Source organism: Muscardinus avellanarius, assembly GCF_963383645.1.
Source record: "Muscardinus avellanarius genome assembly, chromosome: 15".
Taxonomy (NCBI): Eukaryota; Metazoa; Chordata; class Mammalia; order Rodentia; family Gliridae; genus Muscardinus; species Muscardinus avellanarius.
In genome coordinates, this window is record NC_137801.1 from 7,666,805 (window position 1) to 7,694,772 (window position 27,968).

General features: G+C 41.4%; 1 protein-coding gene across 1 annotated transcript in view; it reads right to left on the reverse strand.

The window, feature by feature from the left end:
• Positions 1-3,340: 3,340 nt before the first annotated feature.
• Positions 3,341-27,968, reverse strand: part of ROCK2 (Rho associated coiled-coil containing protein kinase 2) — a gene marked incomplete at both ends in the record, with an annotated part of 130,919 nt that continues 106,291 nt past the window's right edge. Inside the window, 16 exons of the mRNA XM_080711130.1 lie at positions 3,341-3,428; positions 7,945-8,158; positions 8,242-8,503; positions 10,113-10,191; positions 10,617-10,705; positions 11,898-11,968; positions 13,921-14,089; positions 14,259-14,438; positions 15,278-15,372; positions 15,450-15,543; positions 17,876-18,062; positions 18,835-18,938; positions 19,660-19,729; positions 21,560-21,744; positions 22,517-22,677; positions 24,963-25,122. Of these exons, the coding sequence (XP_080567256.1) occupies positions 3,341-3,428; positions 7,945-8,158; positions 8,242-8,503; positions 10,113-10,191; positions 10,617-10,705; positions 11,898-11,968; positions 13,921-14,089; positions 14,259-14,438; positions 15,278-15,372; positions 15,450-15,543; positions 17,876-18,062; positions 18,835-18,938; positions 19,660-19,729; positions 21,560-21,744; positions 22,517-22,677; positions 24,963-25,122 (2,208 nt within the window). The remainder of the gene's footprint in view (positions 3,429-7,944; positions 8,159-8,241; positions 8,504-10,112; positions 10,192-10,616; positions 10,706-11,897; positions 11,969-13,920; positions 14,090-14,258; positions 14,439-15,277; positions 15,373-15,449; positions 15,544-17,875; positions 18,063-18,834; positions 18,939-19,659; positions 19,730-21,559; positions 21,745-22,516; positions 22,678-24,962; positions 25,123-27,968) is intronic.

Consider the following 27,968-nt stretch of genomic DNA (forward strand, 5'->3'; position numbering starts at 1 on the left):
ACACATTGCAGGGAACAGCGTGCTCAGCTAGTCTTAGCACAGACAGCATGAGAAAGTGCAGACGGGATGACCTAAGAACGCCAGAACTCAGCTGCAGTCCGTCAGCAGGCCAGAGGGAACTCAGTGTCCACACAGTATCTATAACGGGGATCAAACTTTTTTTTTTCCCTACTGGAGGTTGAACTCAGAGGCATTCTACCTTCCAGCTCTACTCCCAGCCCTATTTTATGTTTTATTTTGAAACAAGGTCTCAATAAGTTCCTGAGGGTCTCGCTAAGTTGCTGAGCCTACCCTTGAACCTGTGATCCTCCTATCTCAGCCTCTCAAGTACTGGGATTACAGGCATGCGCTGCCATACCTGGCTTCAAACATCTCCACACTGACCCCAGAGGGGAGCAATGAGAAGTGTCTCCTTCCTTCATTGCAGCCCTGGACGATGCCCTCCAGGATCACACCAAGCTCTGTGTGTGTCTCCAGAGACTGGAAGAAGACGACATCGCGAAAACACTTGAGGCCCACCGCTGCCGCACACTGCCGCAGTACAGGCATACTTTCTGGGATAATGAGAAATACAGCAGGGACGGTCCTGTATAAGCATTTCACCTTAACATAATTTTTTTAAAAAAATCAAATTGAGGCCACTTCTTCCCAGTTACCAATTTTCTTAATCCACTACGGAAATATTGCCACACACAGTTGTGTGTTTTGAGGATCACATTTAAATACTTAAAATATTTATCTACAGTATATCTTAGTTTCCTTTATATTTGAAACAATCTTTTAATCTTGAGTGTGAAAATGTAAAAATAGTCACAAATGTCTTTATGAGAAATAAAAACATACTGAGTCTCGTGAGCAAGCTCCAAGCCAAGCGAGCATTTCGCAGTCACAGACTAATACTGAGGTCTGCACAACAGGATGGACGAGTGGTACTACACACCAGGGTCTATCAGCCCAGTACTGCCCATTACTGCTTCTAACACCAATACACTAAAAACTGTTACACAATCAAAATAGGCTGACATTGATAACTATGATTTGTAAAAATAGTGCACTAATTTTCTTCCACAGAGCAAGTTTGCATCCTAAGAGCTGGTAAACACTTGTTTTTTTTTTTTTTTTTCTTTTCTTCTTTTCCTTAAATACAGAAAAGGGTTGAGACTTTGAAAAAAACTTAAATTAAGGCATTCAAAATGGATAACACTGCCTACCATGAAGCAATAGGAACTGAGGGCGTCGACTTCAAGCCTCCTGTTACAGTGACCACTTCAACAGGAACATGCAGCTTCCAGGTCCGCAGGGGCGGCGGGGACGCCAACATTATGGCTTTGTACAAGTGCATAGTTGCAACTGAATTAATGAATCTGACCAATGTATATAAAAAAATAAAATGGGGAGATTAAAAAAACCACCTTGCAGTATTACAGTACTATGTGTGTGTGTGTGCCATGTCTTAAAAATGCAGTCAAGTATCACTGTAGTGGAATCCGTTCCCAGATTCTTTTGGTAAATGTGCTGGTGAAATCTCTCTTGAAGTTGAAAAGATGATCTCCTTAAAATTTAAATCTTCGCAGTCCTTTTGTGCAATGTAGTGTGAGTGGCCACCGAGAGAACTTGACGATGCGAGTTGGGAAGACAGGCAGAGGATTTTACTCTACTGACCATTCACTGCTGGTTCACCTTGTGGTTCCAAAGGAGCCCAGAAAACTTCTCCCAGATTTATAATTTATATTACAGGAAAGATGGGAACGTGTGTGTGTGTGTGTGTGTGCGCGCGCGCGCACGTGTGTGTATCAGTCTCCCAGGATTTGCAGCTTTTAATATACATGGGCCATCATATTTCAGTTTTGTTTCAACTGGAAGAATATGACCCCCCTGAATGACTGCTTTCACAGAAGGCAGTTAGCTGTAAAGAAAGGGAAAACAGAGTTAGCTGAGACTGTTCAATCCCTCGGAAGGCACCAGTCATATGACGATACGGTGCTGTCCTCTAACACCTAGATCATGCATGAGCATACTGAACTGTATTACTTCTCTAATTTTTAGGTACATGCAATTATATTTTTCTCAATACAGCAGACTTTGGAGTCGCATATTGGCTATAAAGATAACACAGGCATTTCAAGGCAGTTAACAGGCTGCGAGGGTTAAACGAGAGGCCGCAGAATGGCGCACGCGGATGTACAGGCGGCTGAGGTTAAGGGTGGGCTGCCTCATGCAGCCCAGATAGATCAGCGTCAGACTCGGGGCCAGGCTGCACCTGGCTACTGGACCCTGAGCCACATTTTTCTTATCTGTGAAATAGAAACAGATACATTGTTGTAATAAATATATGTAAAAGCTACTCAGTAAAACCTGGATATGAACAGATCCCTACTTTATGTGCTTTAAGTACATGTTGTGGAACATGCCTACTTAGTTTGAGACAGATACTACTTCTCTTAAATCCATTCTGTGTAGAAGATTTAAAAGTCACGAGGCTCAACTTTCATTCAGTCTCCTTCAGTCACTATTAACCAAATTACTTTACAATTTTTAAATCTACTCAGACGTAGCTACTGGGTTCGGGACTTGAGCCAGGCGTGGTGGTGCACGCTTGTAATCCCAGTACTTGGGAGGCTGAGACAAGAAGATCTGGGTTCGCGGCCAGCCTCAGCTACTTAGGCCCTCCGCAACTTAATGAGACCCTGTTTCAAAATAAAGAATAAAAAATTGGGCTGGGAGTGTAGCTCGGAGGTAGAATGCTACTGGGTTCAACCCCAGCCCCACAAACAACACAAGACAAAACCACCCAGGGCTTTCCACAGCACATCATTAGCATTCTTCAGCAAAGGTAACATTACATTCTCGCAACACTTCACTGCATCACAAAGAAAGCCAAGTCAGACGGAGGTGCTTCACAGCACTTATCAGACTCAGCGAGTGTTTACAGTCTTAAATCTTGCACACTAGAAAGAAGGAAAGAGGAGAAAGGGAGAAAGGAACCCCATGCTATGTTCACAAACTAGCATAGCATACAACTTTGTTACAACTAACAGAAGGAACCAAAATTAGCTCCTTTTGTGATTTCTACATCTCATTTCTAGGCCAAAAAATTGCAGTTATGACTACTGAAAATTTGTACACAGTAAAGAATCTGAACATAGCATTTTACTTGTATTCTTGACATGGAGATTTAAGTTAGACACTTTTATGGAAACTACCTTTTAAATGCTTACTAAGAAACAAGTTTGTAAAATCTCAAAGCTACTCAAAAATAACCAAAGCCCAAGTGCAAACCACATGCACTACATCGGAGAACTACGATATTTTCTCTTTATTATTTACCCCATTTATTTCTTCAGAAATCAAAAACATCGTCATCATCATCACCACCATCAACATCATCAAACGACCAATCCCAGTCTTTAAATGCCAAATCAAGTAACCTGCAATAGGAGGTGTGCAAGTTTACACTTTGGACACTGCCAGCGGCAGCTCACCGCTGCCACCTACAAGTCATGCTCTGGACGTGCTGTGAGTGAACTCTCCCCGGGCAGCAGCATGGTGAGAGTGAAAACGGGCACAGAGACCACCAGTCCCTGGCACAGACGTGTCAACAGGCGGCCAGATGCGCTGTCCAGAGGAGCGGAGAACTGCAGACTGCTAACGATGGCTAAGAAGACGCAATCCTTCCTTGTCCCTTCTGCCCAGATAGAGACGCAGCAGCGGTCCTGGCCCTCAGTGTGCCAAGGCTGGGTGCTTCACAGCTGTCCACGTTCCCTCCACATGTGGGCCAGCATCAGCAGCTCACATCTTTCCGCAAGAACAGGGAGCACTGCAGGAGGAGCCAGCCTGTGGATCCGGGAGACCCCGCCTGCTCGGGGTCGGCAGCAGCTCTGTGAAAGGCTCCACACAACCGAAAAGCCGCCTGTATATAAGCGGCACCGGCTACTCATCTTGGCTAAGTCAGACTAGAGCTAGGCCCATGTGGCCTTTTCTTTCCAATCCATCTATACTCTAATACTGAAATCATTCTTATTTTTCTAAAAATTTATACTTGTGACAGTCATGAATCAACTTGGCGCTATGGAATTTATCTGGTCCCCTTTAATGAGACAGGGCCTCATTAAATTGCTTAGGCTGGCCTAAACTTGGCATCCTCCTCCTGCCTTGGCTTCACAAGTAGCTGAGATTATGGCTTGGCTTCATCCCCCAGTACTAGGGATGAAACCCAGGGGCATTTTACCTCTGAGCTACACCTCTCCAGCACTATTGTTTTATTCTTTATTTTGAAATCGGGTCTCACTAGGTTGCGAAGGACCTCAATACTGGAGCTGGCATGAACTTGTGATCCTCCTGTCTCAGCCTCCCAGGAACTGAGATGACAAGTTCATGCCAACACACCCAGCTATACCCCTAGCCCTTTTTTGAAAATTCTGAAACAGAGTCTAAGTTACTGAAGCTTGCCTCAAAACTGTGATCCCCCTGTCTCAGCCTCCCAAGTATTGGGATTACAGGTATGTTAACACTGTGTCCAGCAGGAAAACAAATATAATTATGATATGATACGTTCCCCACCCTTAAGTTATTACTGTTGGCATTTTTCCCTTAAAACTAGAGAAGTGGGCACTAGTTACATTTTTGCTTTAAACTTTTTTCATAACTTAAATACTATTATTTTTAAGAAGGATGTTTAGAAAAAAAGAGAAATGCCCCTTAGCCAGACCAGTATTTTATGTCTTGAACTGAAAAAAATTAGGATCTCTTCAAACTTTCATCATCAAAGGTTAGAATTCAGGTGCACGCTGTACCTGGAAGGCTGAGACAGGAGGATCACAGCCAGCTTCAGCTATTTTGTCAGGCCCTCTGCAACTTAGTGAGACTCTGTGTCAAAATAAAATTTTAAAAATAGGGCTGGGGATGGTGTGGCTCGAAGGCAGAATGCCCTGGGTTCAATCTCCAGTATTGCAAAAAAAAAAAAAAAATTAAAAATTAAAAGAGCTGGAGGCATAGCTCTATGGTAGAGTACTCCTACAGTCAATTCCCACTATTGTAAAACAAAACCAACAATATTTTATTCATACATTTCCTACAAAACCACGAACACAACACTCCCTTCAAACAGCATTTCTATGCGTTGTATCAACTGTTAGCCATTTCTGCTCACACCACTGGGGGGCAGTAAGTGCTACCAGGGCATGTGGCCCGAGGCGCTTCTCTGTGCCTTGATTTGCTCGTCTGCTAAGTGGGGACAGGAACTGCTGCCTGATGAGCAGTTCTGAGGACTCTAAGCTAGTCCATTAAAGCCCTCAGAAGAGGACCTGGCAGAGAACAAGCGCTCCCAAGTGTTGTTTTCCATATCGAAAACAGCTAACACTTGTCTATACTTGAGATACTTCACCATTACAGAAGAGAGAGTGACAGTCAGAACCCAGAGTGTCACAAATGCTAAAGGAAACAGGTAAATGGTACAAATGCTACTGGAGCCACCAAGGAAAAGTGAGCCCAAAAGATAAGGTAAGTACTCATGAGTATGTGTAAGTGTACACATAAGTATATGTGATGTGCCTAGCACAGCCAAACAACTGTTTTAAGATGGAGCTCATGTGGATTAGTTTAACTAAAGCTACACTGACTAGTGCTCAGACCAGTGACAGACAAACGTAAACGGAAAGACAGACAGTAAATCACTGCTGACGTATGCCAGAGATCCCGTCTCTATGCTTTCCTGGATGATCCTCAAACATCTCCACCCGTATGAGCACATTATGACCGGCAGAGTGTGAACGTTCTCTAGTCAGACGCTGGGCTCTGCCTTAGAACCCTGCTCCCCAACACCCCCGATGTGACCATCGACAGAAAACAGAGGCACACGGTTCTATCACAGGCTTGCCACGCAGGCATTAAGTCACAGAATACCTACGGTGGCAGGGAGTCACTACTCTAGAACAAGTTAATTATGTTCTTCTAGTTTTGCAAATCTCTGCCTGACAGTTTTCCCTCTCTGAATTGATACATATATAATATATATAATTGGTTTTTTAAATTTGTGCACTATTATTATATGATTTGTGTTCTAATAACACTTTCCAAGGAAAAGTCTTTAAATATTTGGTGCTATTTATGATCTTCCACCGTTTCAAACAATTTCTTCATAAGACAAACCGAGAGGTGGTGGTGCCAGGCCACGGGGCCTTCGCGGTCAGCGGGCTGTTATGGGGTGGCTCTGTTAGGAAGGGAGCGCTCTCCGGCACTCCTGCCCTGTCTCACCACGGGAGGCCTCAGTCAGGCACGTGGGGCAGGAGGTCCTCACTAAGCGGTGCCCTGCTCCTGGGCTTGCCAGCCTGCCTGCAGAACCATGACCTAAAACTTCACAGGTGCCCAAGTGGCAAGAGCACTCCCCTGGGGGGCACTGGAACAAAATACAGATACATAGAAGAACACAAATGTGTCACTGCATCTTTCCATTTGCTTAAAGAAGGTAGAGAGCCAAATAAGTTTAGAAACCTCTAACTTATATAAACTTCTATTTTTAATTATACAGTCTGTGTGTGGCACTGAGTTAAAGCAAAAGAAAATAGACTAAGACAAAGTATTAAAGTAGCATGTATGCATTATAGACCTATAACAGTAATCACATAAGCTTAATTTTAGATGTCTTATGCAAAGCACACGACATGGCCTTCTGTGTCAATAAATTTTTTCTCCAGCTTAATTACTATCATGTGATCACTATTATATAGTATTTAGTTTTATCATACCTCACACAAAATATTCAATATTTTCTACCTTTGTCATTCTAAATTTTTTGAGATATTAGTTTAGATATGATCTCTGACAACACAGCCACTGTACATCATTGTTCACAGACCGACGGTCCTATGTTAGGGAACAAAAAGGATTCCTGAAGTCAGACGCCTCATCTACATACAGACTTTTTCCTTTGGCTAACCAAAACTCCTCATGCTCAATAACAATGCTCATAAATGTTGCAGTAGCTGGTAAGCCAAGAAATGGATCTAATTAAGTGACTTCAGTGCAGTCCTATGGACAGAGCTCCGTCAAGCGCTTCTGTGGGTGACGATCGTCCGCAGCCTCCCCCATACTCTCAACTCTGCCTCGAGTAGCAGGACGCCCACGTGAGGCAGTCATTATACTTTCTTTTTTTTTTTTTTTTTTTTTTTTTTTTGGTGGTACTGGAGATGGAACCCTTCTACCTCTGGCCTACACTCCCAGACCTATTTTTTATATTTGTATTTGGAAACAGGGTCTTAGGTCAGCGCGGCTGGCTTCGAACCTGCGCGATCCTCCTGTCTCTGCCTCCCAAGCGCGGGATTACAAGCGTGCACCACCACGCCCAGTGTCATTATACTTTTAAGGCTGTTTTTTATACTATAGTGCTTTCTAAGTCAAACAGGTGACTGTTTTGACTTGATAGATGCAGATTGAGTCTTAAGTTCATGTTAGCTCTGCCTCTGAAGTCACCATATAAAGAAGTTTTCACTGTAAAACCCAGGTCTGCACCTTCCCCTGACACTCAAGATCTGAGCGCGATGCTAATGCCATCTGCCAGATTACTCAGTACATTTATTAAAGCTGAACACAGTATGGTCATATGCAAACAGGTGACAAAAAACAAGCACTTTATACATTTGGGGTTGAATTTAATGTATGTGTGATTTATAAAACAAATTTTTATTACTTTCACCCAAATCAATGAACGAGAAGAGAAAAGCACATTAAAATAGTTTAGAATAGTTTGTATCCCATGGTTCATTAAAATATCACTCCAGGGCTGGGGATGCAGCTCAGTGGTAGAACTCTTGTCTAGCCTAGCAAATATCTGAGTTTAATGAAAAATCAAATTAAAAAACACCCAAAACCAAACAAAGGAAAACTGTTATTAGGAAAATGTATAGTTTGAATAGAGAAAATTTAATTTTTACCATCTTTCTTTATTACCTTGGTTTGTTGGGGGCAAGTTGTCGACTTGGCCGTCTGATTGACTGGTTCTGTTGTATCTTCATTGAAGTTCTAGGAGATGAGCGTGCAAAAGGGTCGGGGGCTGGGGGCTTTTTAGGTATCTTTTTCACCAGCCGACTAACCCACTTCTGCTGGTCTTCTGTAGAATTTGCTAATAACAATAGGTTCTTTGCCGTTGATATATCATAATACACTATAAAGAAATATTTGAATAAGTCAATTGCCTAAGTGATCTGAACATACATGGTATTCATGGAGCAAGAAACCCCTACTCACCTTTGCAAGGAGCTATGATCTCCTCCTTCTTATCCATGTGATCTTTATGGCATTTAATATGGCAGCGACGGCACTCCAAGGCAGGCGGGGGCTTGAACATGTGCCAGAGCGGCTTCGTACAAGCCTCGCAGTTGGTGGGAAAGTGATAGAGAGTCGGAATGAACTCGTGCCCCTTGTGGCAGATGTAGTTGGACTTCTCTCCCACTGGCTCCGCGGGGAACTCGGGTTCTTTCTTACTCTCTCCTTCATTGGCGTACAGGATCTGCAAATACCAAAACGAGCAATGAAAGACTCCCAGACATGACTTATTTCCTATGTAGCAACAATTCTGATGGTATAAATAAAATAAAATTTACTTATTCAATAAGAAGAAAGTGCATTTGAAGCTCAAACCTAAGCAGGTTCTGCCCCATCAGGAGCTAATGTGAGAAAGTCACCAGACAGTCGCTTCCTCAGACTTCACGAGGACTGAGCCTATCAAGGGCTGCCTCCTCCTTCTCTCTGTAGTCTCCTACCACACTTTAGTGACACCGTCTTAGGAGCCCCCCCTTCCTGGGAGAGACTATTCTAAACAGTCACCTTGGGGTAGGGTAGGGCCCTAGTTTCAGTCTCCACCATACCTGCTCCAAAACCACAAAGCTTAAGTCACCTTAACAAACGTTGCAATTATACTAACCAGTACTTTATACTTCTGAAGCAGAACACGAGGGAGTATAGCTGGCGGTGGTTAAGTATTCGCCTTGTGTGCACGAGGCACAAGGCTTAAATGCCAGCACTTAAAAAAAAAAAAAAAAAACAGAAAAAAAGAAAAGAAAAAGAATATATATTTTGGTTCTTTTTGTGTGTGTGGTACTGGAGATATAACCCAGGAACATTCTACCTCTGAGCTGCACCCACAACCCTATATTTTATTTTTTTTATTTTGAAACAGGGTCTCACTGAGTTGCAAAGGGCCTCACTAAGTAGTAGCTGGGGCTGTCCGTGACTCACGATCCTCCTGTCTCAGCTTCCCGAATGCTGGGATTACAAACTGCGTGACAGCAATTTGCACAGCTTCCTTTAAAAGTGATGTGTTTTATAGAGTTGAGAAAGAAAAAAGAAAAAAAAAAAAGAAGAAAGGATGTGTAATATGCCTCAAATAAACAGTCTAAGCTCCAGAAGATGAGGGGACCACTGTCCCATAGGACAACAAAACACAGTGGCTTTGACATACAAAGAGCTCAATAACTAATTGCTGGTTTGAGTAATTTAAAAATGGAAGTAGTAAAGGTTAAATAGGAAATAAAAAGGACACCGGGTACAATTTAACTTCATGAGACCTTTTTAAATTTATAGAGAGCTGAGCATAAAACCAAACACAGGAAAAGGTTCGTGCTTAAAACAAAAACAAAACAAAAAACACAACCAACTTTGAAAAGAAGACAATGGCCAGAAATGTAATACAGACAACTGATTTCTGGGTGTGTGCGCTCCTGTTGCTGGGGATTGAACCCAGCAGCATCCTACCTCTGAGCTACACTCCCAGCTCTGTTTTTATTATTTTGAAACAGGGTCTCACTAAGTTGCAGAAGGCCTCAACAAGTTTCTGAGGCTGGCTGTGAACCGGGATCCTCCTGTCTCAGCCTTCCAAGTAACTGGGATTACAAGCGTGCACCACCACAGCCTGCTGACAATTAACTTTAATAAGTACAAGTGCTGAAAAAGGAACGAAGATGTCCCTAAACAGAAATAGCACAAAAGGCACGGAACAACAGACCATCTTCAAATGAGATGAAACAGAAAGGCGGCACGAGGAAGGCCAACAATGAAGGGAAGGTGGCGACCCTGCCCCGTGGGGCCCTCAGAGGGAGAGCACAGGAAAGCATGCTTACCTGGAATATCCTCGGGATTTCTTTAGCATCGGCTCTATACACATCGGTCTGTGTAACTGGCCGCACATGGAATAACTTGCTATAAAAAATTTTAAAAGTAAGTATTACTCAAGGACCAAATTACAGTAGTTATCCTATACGTATGTCAGAAGTTAAAATCTGATTATATTTATTAAGTTAAAATCTGATTACTTTTATCTATGGTAGGCGCTCACACACTATCTTGTTCTATTATCTGGGTCATTAAGACTTTCAAAAATGTTCAATTAGCCAATTTTCCTATTAGTTTTTGAAAAATATATTAAAAATCCATAAAATAAAAATGTTTTAGATAAACCGTATCCCAAAGTGTCGTGTGTAAGAAGGAAATGATAAGAAGTGGAGCCGAGCACACCGGGATGATCCTCTGGGCTTTTACATGACTGATGATAAATATGCTGACTTGAGGGAAAGGTCCTTGCTGGTCTCCTGATGCCGTCTCTGGTAGTCCAGTAAAATACTTACTCTATATCTAAAACCATGTAAGGGTTCGATTGTTCTTTATCTTGTTCACTGTCATAGAAAAGAATCTTCTTACTGCTTACAATCACATACTATAAAAAGAGGGAAGAAAGGAAGCAGTGAAATTATGTACAGTATTTACTGATTTACTTTGAAAATAAGTCCTATATTAGCAATAAAATTTGCAAAATACCTAAGCTGTAACTAAAAACTACCAGTACATACTTATAAAAAAACAATAAATTTGCTGGGCGTGGTGGCGCACGCTTGTAATCCCCGCGCTTGGGAGACTGAGACAGGAGGATCGCACAGGTTCAAAGCCAGCCTCAGTTACTGAGTGAGACCCTGTTTCCAAATAAAATATAAAATAGGTCTGGGAGTGTAGCCCGGAGGTAGAAAAGCCCCTGGGTTCCAACCCCAGTGACACACACACACACACACACACACACACACACACACACACTAAATTTATTTGTAGATGTTTTCTTTCTTAACTCTTCTTTTGCAGATATCTTAAATAAGCAAATGAGGGGGGACATGAAGTAAAATATTTTGGGACTGATTTAGTCTTGGGATCCAAGAGCATTAGTAAGCTTATAAAAAATGAAAATAAGCCGGGCATGGTGGCACATGCTTGTAATCCTCGTGCTTGGGAGGCGGAGACAGGAGGACCATGCAGGTTCAAAGCCAGCCGCTCTGGTTTAAGAGACCCTGTTTCCAAATAAAAAGTATATATATAAAAAAAACAGGTCTGGGAGTGTAACCCGGAAGTAGAAGGGTTTCCAGGAACCCTAGTACCACCAAAAAAAAAAAAAAAAAAAAAAAAATCAAAATCATAGTAACAGAAGAAAAGAAATAAATGAGTCTCATATAGAGTTGTTTTCCACTGAAAAGCAAAAGCACCAAGGTTAACAGGCTTATTTATTTATTTATTTTGGTGGTACCAGGGTTCCTCTCCCAGACCTATTTTATACTTTTTTAAAATTTGGAAACAGGGTCTCTTAAGCCAGCATGGCTGGCTTCGAACCTGCGCGATTCTCCTGTCTCTGCCTCCCAAGCGCGGGGATTACAAGCGTGCGCCACCACGCCCGGCTACAGGCTTATTTTTTAATGTCAAAACCCATTCTATTATTAACACATGAAAAATAAAAAATTTTAAAGTTATGTAATTTCAAATAAAAAAAATAAAAGTTCAGTCATGTATATCCTATAACTACAAAAGTGAAACGGCCGTAGTTAAACCAGAAGCAAAGAAACAGAACCACATTTCAAAGTGCCACTTACCTTTCTGACCCATCCGAATTTCTTAGTGTTGTTTCGCACAGGCAAAGAAAGCCATCCTTCTAGTCTTGATTCTGTGAGTGAATGGAAGGTATGAGCATAAATTAATGGATTTCCTTAGACGATGAGGCATTTAATGAAAATTTAATATGGAAACCACAAAACCCATCAAGTATGCTTTCCAGAATTTATCACTGTATATTATCTAGAACACAATAATAATGCAGGATCAGTAGAAGCACGTTATGCAACACAAAACAAAATCCAGGTTTCAACACTGGACTAGATATTCTACAGTTTTATAAAGCCAAATATCTGTTTCTTATATTCATGCATCGCCAAAAGTCAGGAGAAAAGTTGCAAAAAACCTTCAAAGCAAACAACCCCTCCCAAGCCCAGCAGCTCTGTTCTCACTGGTATATCAATCTGCATTAGAATCCTTTATGTTTTCTTCGAAGAAAGGCCTAGCTGTAGATATAATGCACATCTTTGAGGAGAAAACATCTTAATGAGCAATCTGAGTAATGCAGACTTTTAGAATGAATGGCTAAAATAAAATAAAATTGTGTAGATCAAATCTGGTTAATGAACCAAAAATAGAACCAAAAATTTATAAATTCCAAAATATCAAAATCAGCAAAATTCTACTTTTACAAAGTAAAGTGTCCACTTCTTTGGAATTTGAATTGATTAGTACCCCCCCCCCCCACACACACACACATTTTGGTACTGGAGATTGAACCCAGAGGCCTTCTAACCTTGGGGCTACATCACCAGCCCTATTTTAGATTTTATTTTGAAACAGTGTATTGCTAAGTTGTTGAGGCTGGCCTTGAACCTGCGATCCTCTTGTCTCAATTCCCAAATACTGGGATTACACGCTTGAACCACCACACCTGGCTTGATCATTATCTTTTAATAGAATAAATAAAACAGCATTTTGGGAGGTCATTCTAACAGTAAGAGAAACTATCAAGTTTTCACCATTTATTATATGTCCACTTGCTGTCCACTTTACATATATTCTCTGTTATCCTCATAACTCCAAAGAATAGGAATTAAATTTCTACTTAAGCTGAGGAAACTGTGTTCTTGAGAGATGAACAGGGACGCCTCTTTGACTACAAATGCACAAACTCTCTCCAGGGTAAGGATCAGGCCTGTCCCACGTTCTCTTTAAGGTCCCCCACAACGTGCATGACACCAGTAACCAGTGCACACCTAACACATCCTTTGAAATGGTCCATGTGTGTTTTCTGGACTACCCCTCTTGATATGAAACTTTAGAGAGAACTTCTTAGTTGAAAATGGATGAAACACACAGTAAAACCACACACTTCCCCATGGACTGCTCTACTTCTTGTAAACTGGCAAAATAAAACTCTATTATAATTGCAACACCATGGGAAAATACTTAAAAATAAATTCCTTGCTCATGCAGCAGTTTATTTTTAACTGAGTCTACAGCAATATGTTAGGGTTAGTGAGTATTAGTGATGGTTATAAAATTATGTCAAAAGAACTAAAATTAAGGGAAGCAGGAAAATCCAAAGACAGGAAGATTTCCAGGCTATCACCTGCACCATCAGCCTCCGACGAAATGGGTAAGTAAGGCAAAGATTCTTCTTCTGAGTCAGAGTCAGAGTCAGGGAGCATGTGCGAGCGGGCGGGCTGAGAGGCAACACTGAGAGAGGCGGAGGCGCGCTTGTAGAAGAAGGACATGGACTGCACAGTGTGGGCCCGAGTGAAGTGAACTACGCGCCAGGTGTGGGAGTAGGAAGCAGAAAGGAGAGAATGAAACAAACGCTTCACAGAGAGACACATCTCTACACATGTGGATGTTTCATCTGCAAGTTTTTTTAAATGAAAAATATTGTCAAAAATAAAAGAAAACAGGTATAAAATGTTATCTGAACCTTCACTCCAAGGAGTACAAATACTTTTCCTCCAGGAAAGGTCACGCACAGGACAAGACGATCAACTGGTTTATAGCTAAGACACGTAAGGGAGGAGAGCAGATCTGTACCTGGAAAGGCATCATCCGCCTCAGCGTCCCCTGGCCCGCTGCCTATGCTGGAGCTGTCCAGACCCATGTGCAAGGCTTGGAGCTGTGACCGCAGCTGCTCAATGTCGCTGTCCTTACTGTCCAGTGTCATCTGCAGTTCAATTCGGATCTGGCTCTCTTCAGCTATTTGCTATAGGAAATTAAATTAACTTAGATTAACTGGATGCAACAGATCTCTCAGTTCTGTAGCTCAATAGTGACTATTAATAAAAACGTTCTATATGCAGCCAAATGTAGACATAAAAAGAACTGTTTCTAAAAATCAAGCCCTCAGCCTAGAGTCCAGAACGTGTCCTTACAGCCTGCATCTCATTCAGCTCTTTCTGGTACTTGATCATCTGCTGGGTCAGTTTCTCACGCTCAGACTTAAGCTCCATATGCAGCTTTCGATTCTCCTTCTCTTTCCTTCGCACATCTGTGTCACTACCACGCTTCACGGGTTCTTTTCGATTCATGATCTCAGCCAATTTATTCACAGCCTTAAAAAGGTAAAAATAAGATTGCAAATTAAATAAAATGTTGATGGTTTCTCAGAATTCATTAATTCCAAGTTACATTAGCTACTAGTAGTCTCCTTATATAAAAGGCTACAAAGAAATACTTTTACATTATTTAAATACTATAGCTCCTTTATAACTCATGTTCTTTCTCTCTATTAGTTTTTTATTCTCATGATTTTTGAGAATTGTAACTTAAAACTGTATCGGGGCTGGACATAGCCCAGTGGCAGAGCAACTGCCTAGATGTGTGGGCTCTGGGCTCCAAGCCCAGCATTAATGCCCCACCCCTCCAGAAAACATCCATTTTGATGCAATGTCATTTGCTACCATTTTAACTTTGATCTAAGAGACATTAATAGGCAGATGTATGTGCATTAGTAACAATAAAATATAACCAACCCAACAGCACAGGAGGGACTCTGGTACTCACACAATTCTCGCATACATACAAAATGATGGTAGAGGGATGCTGGGTGGTCGCTATTCACAGGCACCCTTCTAAAACAAATTACTCTTTGCAGGCTGTCAGCAAACGGTCATTTTTTTATAGTTCCTTACAAGCAGAAAAACTTCTGGATTATAATAACAAATTGGAATGGAATGTGATTCCATAGAGAAAAATTATGAAAAACTTTACTAGATGTCGAACTGGACAACGTAAATCAAATCTAGCTTCTCCCAACCTAGCAAAAATCAGGTAATTGTTCACAAATCCTGATACATCCAATGACTACTGCTTCCAACCTATTATTCTAGAAGGAAAATGTAAAAGAGATAAATAAAAACGAGACTCCACCTCTGACGGGCCAGGGACGCACCTGAGTCTTGAGTGTCCGCTCTGTCAACAGCTGCTTCTCAAACTGCGCTTTGATGGCCGCGGCACTCACCTCTTCATCCCTCAGCCTCGCGAGCTCTAAAGACGAGAGACAAAGTTACCCGCAGAGCCCCAGCGGGGGCACACAAGAGGCATGCTAAAGAGCCAATACGTACGCTCCTGGGCATCTTTCAGTTTGTTATTTAATTCTTCTTTTTCATTTGCAAGATTGGCAACATCACTAGTGAGTGTCCTATTAGTTTCTTCAAGCTAAAAACCAAAGTGGGAGGAGATAAAAATCACAAACTGAACAAAAAGTCATCATGCAATTCAAATTAAAACCTCCAGAATGTTGCTAAGCCTCTTCTTTCTCTAAGTTATCCACCTCTATATTTCCTTCCCGTGGGCTACATTACCCAACTTTACCCTTGATGACAAATTTGCTAAGTATAATAGACTTCATATGCACTCCAGAAGTTAAAAGTTGTCTTTCTTTCACAAATGCTTAGCCGGTTTTTTAAATGAGAGAAAAATCTTAACAAACTAAAGAAAGGAAATAAAAAGCCCCACATTCTCATTATGTAGAATAAACACATTTAAAAACTGTAATATTTGTTTCAGAACATTATTTTAAAATGGAAGATAAAATTGTAGTGAAATTCATTCTTTTGTATTCCTTCCAAATCCTACTCCTATTCTTCCTTCTTGTAGAAAGTTTTATTTACTTACTTACTTATATATATATATATATACTTATTTATTTATGGTACTGGGGATTGAATACTGGGGCATTCTACCTCTAAGCTACACCCCCAGCCCAATTTAGTGAGAGCTTGTTTCATAATAAAGAATAAAAAATAGGGCTGGGTATAAAAATAGGGCTCACAGATAGAATGCCCTGGGTTCAATCCCTAATACTAAAAAAAAAATAAAATAAAAAAAAATATACTCTTCCTTCCCACCCATGATTGTATACTTTAAGAGATTGAACCCAGAGACATTCTACATCTGAGCTACACCTCAGCCCATTTTACTTTTTATTTTGAAACAGGGTCTCACTAAGTTACGCGGGGCCTCACTAATTATGTGATTTTTTAAATCATGCTGTACTGATCTTTCCACAATTTTTTATTTTTTTGGTGGTACTGGGGTGGAACCCAGAGGCTTTCTACCTCTGAGCTATACCCCCAGCCCCCCTCCCACTTTTAATTCCTGATTTTTTTTTTTTTTTTTGGTGGTAATGGGGGTGGAACCCAGAGGCTTTCTACCTCTGGGCTATACTCCCAGACCTATTTTGTACTTTATTTGGAAACAGGGTCTCACTAAGTTGCCGAGAGCGAGGGAATTACAAGCGTGCGCCACCATACCCGGCTCCACAATTGTTTTTTAATGTAATAGCATCATATAAAAGAATCACTGATATGTATATAAAGATCTAATTCATTTTAACAGATATAATCATCCCATTTTCTATGATATTTAATGTATCTATTCATTCAATTTATAAAACATTTGCAAACACTTATGCTATGCTGCTATGAAAACTGTGCCTGAGTTTCTGTAGCAATGTCTACCTTAATGCAAGTTTTCTCTGGACTGCGTTGCGTAACACGCAGTGGACACCACCACACTCACTACACTACACTACGCCAGGATGAGCGCCGCTCCCCAGAACGGTAAGGAAGACAGCTGCTTTCCAGACATCTTTCAAATACTTAAAATGGTCGGATACTGAATTTCTGCCATGAGATAGGTGTGAAATAGTATCTCAAAACTGTTTTCTCCAGCCTTGGCCTTTTCCTGAAGAGCAGTAGGGCAAAGTACCTGCTTATCCATGTAGGTTTTCTCTTTTGGCCAATTTTTCTTCTGAACAGTTTAACCTGAGAGCTGCTTGAATTCTACATATATTCTAGACACAAATCCCTTATTTAATACATATATTACAAATATCTTCTCTTTGTCATTTATTTATGGCTGTCTTTGCCAGATGTAAATTTTGGATTCTGCTCTAATATCTTACAATTTTTTATTTTCCACATTTAGGTACTTAAGACAGAATTTACTTTTGTGTGTAAAATGGTAAGGACCTAATTTTATCCCTTTCCACATAAAAATAGTTATTCAAAAATCATTTAGCAAAGCCATGTTCTTCCACACTGGCATGTATACTGCAATACCTAGCATACACTAAGTTCCTACTGTACATACAAGAATTTTTTTTATGGTACTGGGGGGATTGAATCCAGAGGCATTCTATTTCTGACATACACCCCAGCCCTTGTTTTTGCTTTTGAAACAGACTCTCGCTAAGTTGCTGAGGGTTTCACTTAATTGCTGAAGCTGGCCTTGAACTGTGATCCTCCTGTCTCAGCCTCCCATAGGTCTGCATAATTGATAGGGTAAAATCCAACTACTGAATATTTACTTTCCTTCGAAATTTTTCTCTCGCTAGCAAACACTACAAAGTTGGTGGTCAGTTGGATTAAAAATCTTATAGTTAGTGCATACAATTTTTCATTTAGATCTCATACTATCTTAGTGCTTAAAGATGATTTATGATATTAGCAATTTAATTTAATAAAAACCAAAACATTTTACTTACAGATGCAATTGTAGCATCTTTTTCAGTAAGCTCCTGCTTGTGTCTAGCCATCATCTCTTTGATCTCCAGCTCTTTCATAATTTTCTCTTTTTCCAAATCAGAATATTGCTCTTCAGCAATTGAACGAGCCAGCTGCTCAGAATCTGCTTTGGTTAACGTTATCTCCAGTTGGGCAGCCAAGGAGTCCCTATGGTTCAGAGATATATCATTTAAAAAACTTGGGGGAGGGGGCTGGGAATTGAGCCTAGAGCCCTGTGCATGCTAAGTGTGCACTCTACCACTGAGACTGAGACACACTGCCAGCCCCTTAAGAGAGAAGTCATTTTTCTTTTTTTCTTTCTTTCTTTCTTTCTTTCTTTCTTTCTTTCTTTTCTTCTTTTTTTTTTTGGGTGGTACTAGGGATAGAAACCAGGGCCCTTCTACCTCCAGGGTACACCCCCAGCCCTATTTTATTTTTTATTTGGAAACAAGGTCTCACTAAGTTGGTGAGAGCCTCCCTATGTTGCAAAGGTTGTGAACCCATCCTCCTCCCTCTTAGCCTCCAAGAGCTGAGATTACAGGCCTGTGCCACCATACCTGGCTAGGAGAAGTATCTTTTTTTTTTTGTGTGTGTGTGTGTGGTACTAGGGGTGGAACCCAGGGGCTTTCTACCTCCGGGCTATTCTCCCAGACCTATTTTATACTTTATTTGGAAACAGGGTCTAAGTTGCTGAGAGCCTCACTAAGTACCTGAGGCTGGCTTTCAACCTGTGTGATCCTCTTGTCTCAGTGTCCCAAGTGTGGGGATCACAAGTGTGCGCCACCACGCCCGGCAGGAGATACATCTTTTTAATGTTCAATTTCCACTTGGGTGTCAGTTTTTGTCTGACTTCATCAGCTGGGTTTTAATTGGTGAGGAGCAGACACTGTTCTAGGAGCAGGGCATATACCCGGAAACAAGGGGCAGGTCTCGTCCTTACCTTTCATCCTGCAATTCCTGTTTCTTCTGCTGTAATTCTTTACAAAGTTTGGTCTTTTCTTCAGATTCTTCTTTAAGCTCCCTAACTTGCGTTTTATAGAGGGTCTAAACAGCAAAATACAAAACTGTGAATCACTTCCATCAGTGACATCATCCCACAGTCAAAACCTGGCCAGCAAAGAGGCGGGCGTGTGCCAGTCTCCTCAATGCCGAGTGAGCTTGAATCCCAAGCAGGGAGTAGTTCAGTGAGCCTTCCTATTTACTAGTCGTCAATTAATAATATAAGAAAAGTTCACTTAGGAGCTGGGGTAGAGCTCAGTGATAGATAAGTTAAAAAGCCTGATTTTCAACTGGCTATTAGAGTAATATTTCTTGATGAATGGCATAGATTGTTAGGATGAATGAGGAGACAAGGAAAAACTACTAATTTGTAAAATAAAATTCTGTTGACTTAAAACAATGGAACAGTGAGACAATTTCTATTTCACATCCTATATTGATCTCAAAAGTAAAACTATTGAGATGACAATATATTTTATTTCTTTCACTATGAAATTACCTATGTCCTCAAAAGGCAATGTTTTTCATCAGCTTCCTAGGTATGAAAAACTTATTTTCCTAACAATGACAATGGATTTCTATTAAATTATCTGCATTTCTTGCTCAGTACTTTTTGAGTTATATATAAAACACCTCATCCAAAACTGTCCAGAGTTTGCTATGAGAATCTATTTCAAAGAAAATCATTCTCCTGCTTCTGTGAAAATAATTAAAAAAAATATTGTACAAATTCAGCAACGTTCAAGTTAATGTGCCTGAAACTTACTGAAAAATACTGTTCTGCTTCAAGTTGATCTTGGAGTTCCTTCATTTGTCCATCAGCATCTTGACGTTCTCTGTGAAGACATTGAGTCAAAGTCTTAATAAGTTATAGGTGTCTTAAAGCAGTCGCTCTAGAAGTATGGTCTCCAGAAGACCATGCCCTTTGACTACCAAGTACCGGGATTACAAACATGTGCCACTGTGCCAGCTTGGTCGGATGGTTTTAATACTGTGCTCCCCAGAGCCTAAGATCCCTGTCTGAGGCCCAGGCCAAGGAGTTCCATGGCAGGACTTGGGGTGCTTCTGAACTTGGGAGCCAATGAGGCCAAATCAAGTATCTCTCTCCAAGTAAACAAAGTTATAAAACCTTTATCTAGAGCTAGAAAAAATGAAAGATAAAGAATAAAGCTAATATGCAGGGAGGAGGGGGGAGACAAAGATGTTCAAATAAGTTTTCAAATTCTAGCTCTAATTTTAAAAGTTGAAATCTTATGAGCTCTAAGATTAAAGAACAAAGTCTACTTGAATATTTTGAGCACCCTTTCCTAAATAGTGTCAGATCTTACTGACCTGTCACAGGTATGTAAGCAGGCAATTAGCAGTGATGACATCCTGGACAGACGGCATCCTTGTACCCTGACCCTAGCAGCAGTAACGTTCCTACTATTTATTGTGCTAGATGCTTTATTTTTATTTTATTTTTTTGGTGGTACTGGGGGTGGAACCCAGAGGCTTTCCACCTCTGGACTATACTCCCAGACCTTTTTTTAAATATATTTTATTTGGAAACAGGGTCTCACTAAGTTGCTGAAAGCCTCACTAAGTAGCTGAGGCTGGCTTCGAACCCGTGCGATCCTCCTGTCTCAGCCTCCCAGCGCAGGAATTACAAGCGTGCGCCACCACGCCTGGCTGTGCTAGATGCTTTAAATAAATCATAAAATTTCTTTTAAAGAACCCTACCAAGCAAGCTATTACTGTCCCCTTTAGCTTCTATGCGCCTATCATAAAAGGGCTCAGAGAAGTAGACACTGCTGGTCTGCTAGTACACAGCGGAACTGACGCTCACACCCCTGGCTGGCTGGCTCCAAAGGTCTTTCCACCCCACCCACCACCCAATCAAATAGCTGCGATCCAATGTGACTTTGATCATGACTGGGAAGAAATAAGTCTACTAACAAAAAGAATGGGGCTTTCTTCAAAATAATTGGACTTCAAACTAAACTTTAAAGTGTAGTTTGAAGTATTTAAACAGTTAAGTTTTCCATCTCCAGTAAATTAAGTATAGCAGTGGGGAACAGTCTATAAAATGGTTTGAAAAGCTGATCTGTGGAGCTGGGCATGGTGGCGCATGTTTGTAATCCCAGTACTTAGGAGGCTGAGACAGGAGGATCGCAGGTTCGCGGCCAGCCTCAGCTACTTAGTGAGGCCCTCCGCAACTTGGTGAGACCCTGTTTCAAAATAAAGAATAAAAAATAGGGCTGGAGGTGTGGCTTGGAGGTTGAATGCCCCTGGATTCAATCCCTGGTAACCCCCCCCCACACACACACAATATGGTGTCAGCTTAACCTACTTGTGCAAGTGCTAGAAACTAAAGCTACCAGCAACAAGAAGGTGGCCAGGAGCTGGGGGCAGTCAGGAAGAGCCCAGGGCAGGGAGTGAAGCCCAGGTCCCCCACACCAGGACCAGGTGTGTGTGTGTGTGTGTGTGTGTGTGTGTGTGTGTGTGTGTGTGTGTGTCACAGTCTTCTCAAAGGACCACAGTGGCACACAACATGTGTTTGTACAGAAAGAGTAAATGTGGCAAGAAAGTAAAATGGCCAAGAGAAAATCCCCAGCGAGAGCAAAATTAAGACAATTTACGAGCAGACGCCACGCGTGTGCGAACCGTCTCATCAGTGAACCTACTTCCGAAGCTCAGCATTCTGCTTCTCCAGGTTCGTTCTCATTTCCAGGAGATGGTCATTCTCTTGTTTCAGCTGCTTCTCTGACATTTTTAAGGTGTTAACTTGTTGTGTTTGCATCTTCAGGTCATTCTGCGTAAGGCAGCGCTTCTGAGTTTCCTGCTCGATTTTTAATGTCAAGTTTCTAACCTAAAAAAATAAGTTGTATACTTGATATAGAAGCAAAATTATTTTGATTTTTCCTATAAGTGAAGCTAGCAACAATATAGTAATTTAAAAAAACAGAATTTTGTTCCTAAGTAAGCAGTCCACACATTTTGCATTAAAATATGTGTGGTACTGCTGAGAATGGTAAAAACTGTGAGCTAGGTGCGGTGGCACACACCTGGCATCCCAGGACTTGGAAGGCTGAGCCGGAACTGCAGACTTGAGGCCAGCCTCAACAATTTAGCAAGGCCCTCAGCAACTCAGCAAGACCCTGTTTCAAAATAAAATAGGGCTGGGCGTATAGCTCCGAGGTAGATGCCTCTGGGTGAAGAAGGGAGGGAGGGTAATACATATACACATATGTATGTACATGTGCATCTGTGTGTGTGTAAGTGCCTATGTTCTACAGGTTACAGAGAATATTATAAGCGGAAAAAAAAAAAAAGGAGAGAGGTGCTAAGGGTTAAACCCAGGGGCACGTTACCACTGAGCTACAGCCCTAGCCACCTTATTTTGAGAGCGAGGTCCACTCGCCCTGGGTCTCACTGAATTTCTGACACTGACACTGGACTTGAACTTGTGATCCTCCTGCCTCAGCCTCCTGAGCAGCAGGGATTACAGGTGTGTAGAGCCCTGCCCAGCAATAAGAGACATTTTAAAAATTATGAAGCAATCATTAGCGCTTTACAAATAAACCTAGTTAGTTACTGATCCATTAGCTCATCTACTGTTTATTAGTGAGATTCATACTTACATCCTCATTTAACACGTCTTTCTGTTTAAGGAGCTCGTTCAGTTTCTGCTGGGACTGTTTAAGGTCACAGTCCAGTATAGAGCATCTTTTCTCAGCTTCCAGCAATAGGTTCTCCACTTTCTGTTTTAAAGTCCTTTCCTCTAAGAGTTTCTTCTCCATTTCTATTATAATAAAAATGGATAGAATAATGCTTTTACAAATAAGAGAAGCTTATCAAGTATATGACACAGTGCAAATAAAAATGACAATAAATGATACTGCTCTAGTATTTTATTTGTATTAATTTCTAATTTGCTGTGTTTATCATTCTTCCCAATATATTTGAGATATCAAAAATTTTATGCTTGAAAACTTGTAGTTTTGTTTTCAGGTTACAAAATGTATCATCCTCTCCAATATTACATCTTTTCTAATGAAAAAAAAAAAGATACTTCTATATTCATTCATTCCCTCATTCATTCCTTCAGTGCTGGGGCTGAACCCAGAGGCCTTCTAACTTCAAGCTACGCCCCATCCCTTTTTACTTTTTGTTTTGAAACGGGGTCTCGCCTGGCTGCTGAGGTTAGTGTGGAGCCCGCAATCCTCTGGTGTCTGCCTCCTGAGCACTGGGATCACGGCTGCGCACCGCTGTGCCGGGCTTTACCTTTACCAACGGCTCTATTACAGGCTCGCACCTTTAAGTGAACATCCATTTCCTGCCACTCGTTGTCTCAGGGTCACTACTTTACTTTTCAACATTCCAGGGAGGTTCTGGGCTCATGAGAGTTAACCTCTGGGCCTCAGTTTCCTTACTTCCAGGGCAGTAACAGAACTAACCCTCCTGGGGATTTTGGACAACTACATGCAAGCACTCATTAACGTTCACAATGTTTCTTAAAAGAAAAAAGCAGAGTACAGGAAATAGGGAAAATACATAAAATAAAATCCTGAATAGTAGGGTTTGGGTTAATCCCAATTATTTCTTAATATTTTCTTGCATTTTTCTAAATCATTTCCACCGAACTTGTTTCATTAATCAGAAAAAAAAAAACCTAAAAGGCAATCCAAAGTTTATGCCTGACCAAGTGATTTCAACATTAAATGATCACTGTTAAAGTATTACCTTTGATATACTAATTAGTACTTTTACATTTCCTTCATTTCTTCACACCTAAGGCTGGATATCTAATCATTATCTATTATAAGCTTTTATTAGGTCAAAATTAAACCAATGAGTTTTCTGTTTTTAAAGAACAGTATTCAAGTGTAGAAAAACGAAAGTCTTCCTGTACTAGTAATAGACAGCATTTCTGTGTACTTCCCATATTCAACTGCACTTGATTTTCACAACAACTAGTAATCATCAGGCAAGCCATTTTAATCCAAGGAGGCGGAAGACCCAACACTTCAGATTCCGATTTGAATCTTGTACGATGTTTCTGTACACTCAAGTGAAAATATGAAAGTCATCCTATATCTTCTACTAGTGTTATAACAATATGAAAAATAATAGTTATACTACAATGAATTGATTCATTTTCATCAGTTCAGAAAATACCCAGTAAATAAATGTACTTGTTTGGCATAAAAGAATAACATAATGTTGGAATACAGAACAGAAAGAGGCAAAAGAAACATACTAAGGTGATGAAAATACACTGTGTCTTGTTTTCAGTGGTAGATACAGGAACACATTACAAATGTCTAAAGCATTTACATTTTATTGCACATTAACTATTTCAAAAGAACAACTTCCTTTTCTAGGCAATGGACAAGGAAACCTGGCCTAACTTCCTCTCTTCCAATTAGATATTTCAAAATAAAGCACTCATTTCATTTCTTATCTTCCTGAGTTGTTAAATTAAATTGGTCTTAATCAGAAAATCTATAATTACACATAATAATCAAGAGGCTATTTTTTGCTAAGTTCTTTACAAATGGTATGCTTCAATATGAATCAAAACCTCTTTTCAAGAGTCTTAAGACTTTCCCATGAATAACATACTGATTTCTTTTGGAATTTCAAAAAACTGTAATTATTTATAAATGATTATTTTGAAACAAAATTATTCTAAGACAATTCCACAACAAATGTTCGTTTGTAGAAAAGTTAATTTTATTACCTATGAATATTGTATGGATTGGACCAGTTCTGGGTACTACCTTTAGAATAACCAGATTCCAAAACATTAAGTAAATTTATATTCTAGCTAGACCAGCTATTACTTTCAACTCTTTATCTTGCATCAACTGGCAACAATTTTGCAACACATTCTGGCAGAATTAATAGTTTTGTTTGGGGCTTACTGTCTCAGAAATGAATACTGTAATGAGGCAAAGGAGAAAATACATATGTATATAAGATTCCCCAACATTTCCCCTTCCACTCTTCAAATATTTAGCAATAAAATAAACAGGTATCAAACTAATTCTTGGGAAAATGCTGCAGGAAAACTAAAAACTATACCTTTCATGGCCTCCGACTTAGCCTCTTCAATGGATTCATAGATCTTGTTCTTATCTGCCAGCCGTGCCTTCGTGGTCTTGTGCTCGGCCTCTTCCTGCTCTAGGCTCTGCTGGATAACTTTTAGTTGGTAGGTCATATCTATTTCCATGTTACTCTTTTCCTATTAAGGATTTAAAATGGCAGCTTATCAACAAAAAAGGCTGGCTCACAATTTCCAAAACCTCCAAAACAGTTTTAAGCAGGTTTAATAAAAATGTTCAGTATTCAGTCTCCCCTCTCCATCCAAACTTCTCCATGAGCAATCCGCGCGCTCACTTCTTCACCGTCTGCCGCCTCAGCTTGCCTCCACTCTGCGGTTCCAAGGTCTGCACAAGACTGGTGAGCCTCAGCAAGGGCCCAGCTGTTCTGAGTGCAAACTCCAGGTCCTTCAGCTGGGCCCACTTGACCCCCGCATCCCGCAACCCCACCCTTGCCATCGCCAACCCTGCCCTCACCTGCCTCTGCCTTCCCTCCTGCTCCTCCTCACATTCCCCGGCCGCCCTTCACATGCTCTGGAGCTAGAATGCTTCTCCTCTTTCCACAGCACGATTTCTCAAACTTTTAAAACATACCTCACACCTAACGTTTCCCTTTGCTACATTAAAAAAAAAAAAAAGCAAATTCCCTACCATTCACCTGTAATCCCCACAGGAGACTTCAACTGAACCTCTGAAAACAGAAGTCAGTCTGTTTTCTACATATGTCCCCAAGATTTTCTATGTTTTGTTTCTATAGCTCAGATCATAAGCATGACATATGTATTTCATTTTTTTCAAATAAAATCTTTAATACTCAAAATATCTTTTCAAATGACATAATCCACCGCCAGAGTAACCCACTCTGCCCTGAGTAATCACAACCCGACACCAGCTCTTCCCAGACGGGCCTCCACTTGCGCTGGCTCGGCAACGTGCCCTGAAGACTCCCACCCTCACTCTACTCCCAGGGTCCACAGCTTCTAGACGGTCTCATCCGCTTGCCCCAAACCTACCTCAGATTGAAGAGGAATAAAATGACTTATCGCCTGCCTCCTCTAAATGAGCTGATTTTATCCTCTAAATGAGCTGATTTTATCCTCTAAATGAGCTGATTTTATTTTTATAAATTAATGGCATCAGTACATGTCTTGCAAACCCAGGATTCATCCTTGACTGTACTGTCATAACAAAGAGTCCTTATTCCTCCCTCAAACATTTCTCAGTAACCCCTACTTCCTTTTTTAAATTTTTAAAAATTTTTATTTTTGGTGGTACTGGGGTTCCTGGAAGCCCTTCTACCTCCGGGGTACACTCCCAGACCTATTTTTACATTTTTTTATTTGGAAATACGGTCTCCTAAGCCAGCGCGCGCGGCTGGTTTCGAACCTGCGCGACCCTCCTGTCTCTGCCTCCCAAGCACGGGGATTACAGCGTGTGCCACCACGCCAGGACAGTAATCCCTATTTCCATCCTTTAAACCACTGCCCTGGTTAAGTCTCCATTATCTCTTATATGATGAACCTGCTCCTCAAATCTCCTAAAAACGATCCTCCAGTGGCGCAGCACTCGAGGTGAGCCGTCTGCGCCTCGGTGGCCCAGGGCTCAGCCATGCACTCCAGCTTCTCCAGAGCCTCCCGGCTCTTACATGATGCAGTTCCTGCCAGCTCTGCAGCCTCACCCTGGCACTGAATTCCTAGCTCCTGAAGGAGGACCACACTGTGACCCTGAGGCCACGCCTGGCCTGATGGCTTCTTTTTAAGTTTTATGGAACAGGGCCACATTCCTTCTTGACAAACTGCAGCACGGCTGAGCACTTGCAGAGAGACCACATGGCCACAAAACCTCAACTATTTACTATCTTTCCCTTAAAAAATTAAGAGTCTGGAAGATGGCGACCGAGAAAAGCGGGGCTTAAGAGCCCCACTAACAACTAATCTCCATTACCACAAAATCAGCGCCTTTCATAGCCAGAAAACACCATCACCAGAGAAACAAAAAAATCACCAGGCTCCAGAGAGGAAGGGGACTCAGAACAAAGCTCAGAGCCACAGAGGAGATACACTGGCCTCACGCCTGAGGACGCGGCAGCAGCGCCTTACTGCCGGCAGCAGCAGCAGCGAGTACACCGGACGGCTACAGCGAGCCGAGGTGAGCCACTGCAGAACAGCTGGGCGGGATTTTTCGGCGCGGGGAGCATCTAAAGCTCCCAGTGGCTGAGCTCAGCACACGCTGCAGGAACTCAGAGCAGAGCTCAAAAACAGAGAACAAATACGCCAGCCTCACGGTCGAGGTGTGGCAGCGGCACCATATTGCCACCGGCGGCAGCAGCAGCAAATTCACTGAGTCCACTACAGCTTGATCTGCGTATTCAACAACAGTGAGTCAAATTGCGGGCCCCAGAGGAGAAATCCCAGTACTACACTCCCAGGGACTTGACCCAGTGGGGGAGTGGCGGTGGCAGAGATATCACACCACAGGAGAACGCCCAACCTGGCACCCCCCATAGTCTAAAGCAGCCTCTATTGACTCCCTGGGTCAGAGACTCTGTGATACAACCCAGTAAAGGAGTAGTGGGGTCTGAGATAGCACAGACTCGAGATCCAGAGCACCTTACGTGAAGTCGTAGTGACCCAAGGGAAGAACCCAGAGAAGGCACAAACTTCCGAAATCATGGGAAAGAAGAATAACAATGGAGTAATGAATGCCCACAACCCCACAACATCAGAACCCGATAAAACAGAAATTCAGGGATTTCTAGAAGATCAAATCAGGAAAATAACTGTAGAAATAATAGAGGTGTTTCGAAAAGAACTCAGAGAGAACCAAAAAGAGATAAAGGATGCAATTAATGAAGTAAAGGCCTCAATTCAAAGTACAAACAACCGATTAGACCACATGGAGACCAGAATCTCGCTCTTAGAAGATGATCAATCCAAAAATGAAGGCATAGTTTCTAATCTAGAAAAAAATATCCGACAGCAGGAATCTG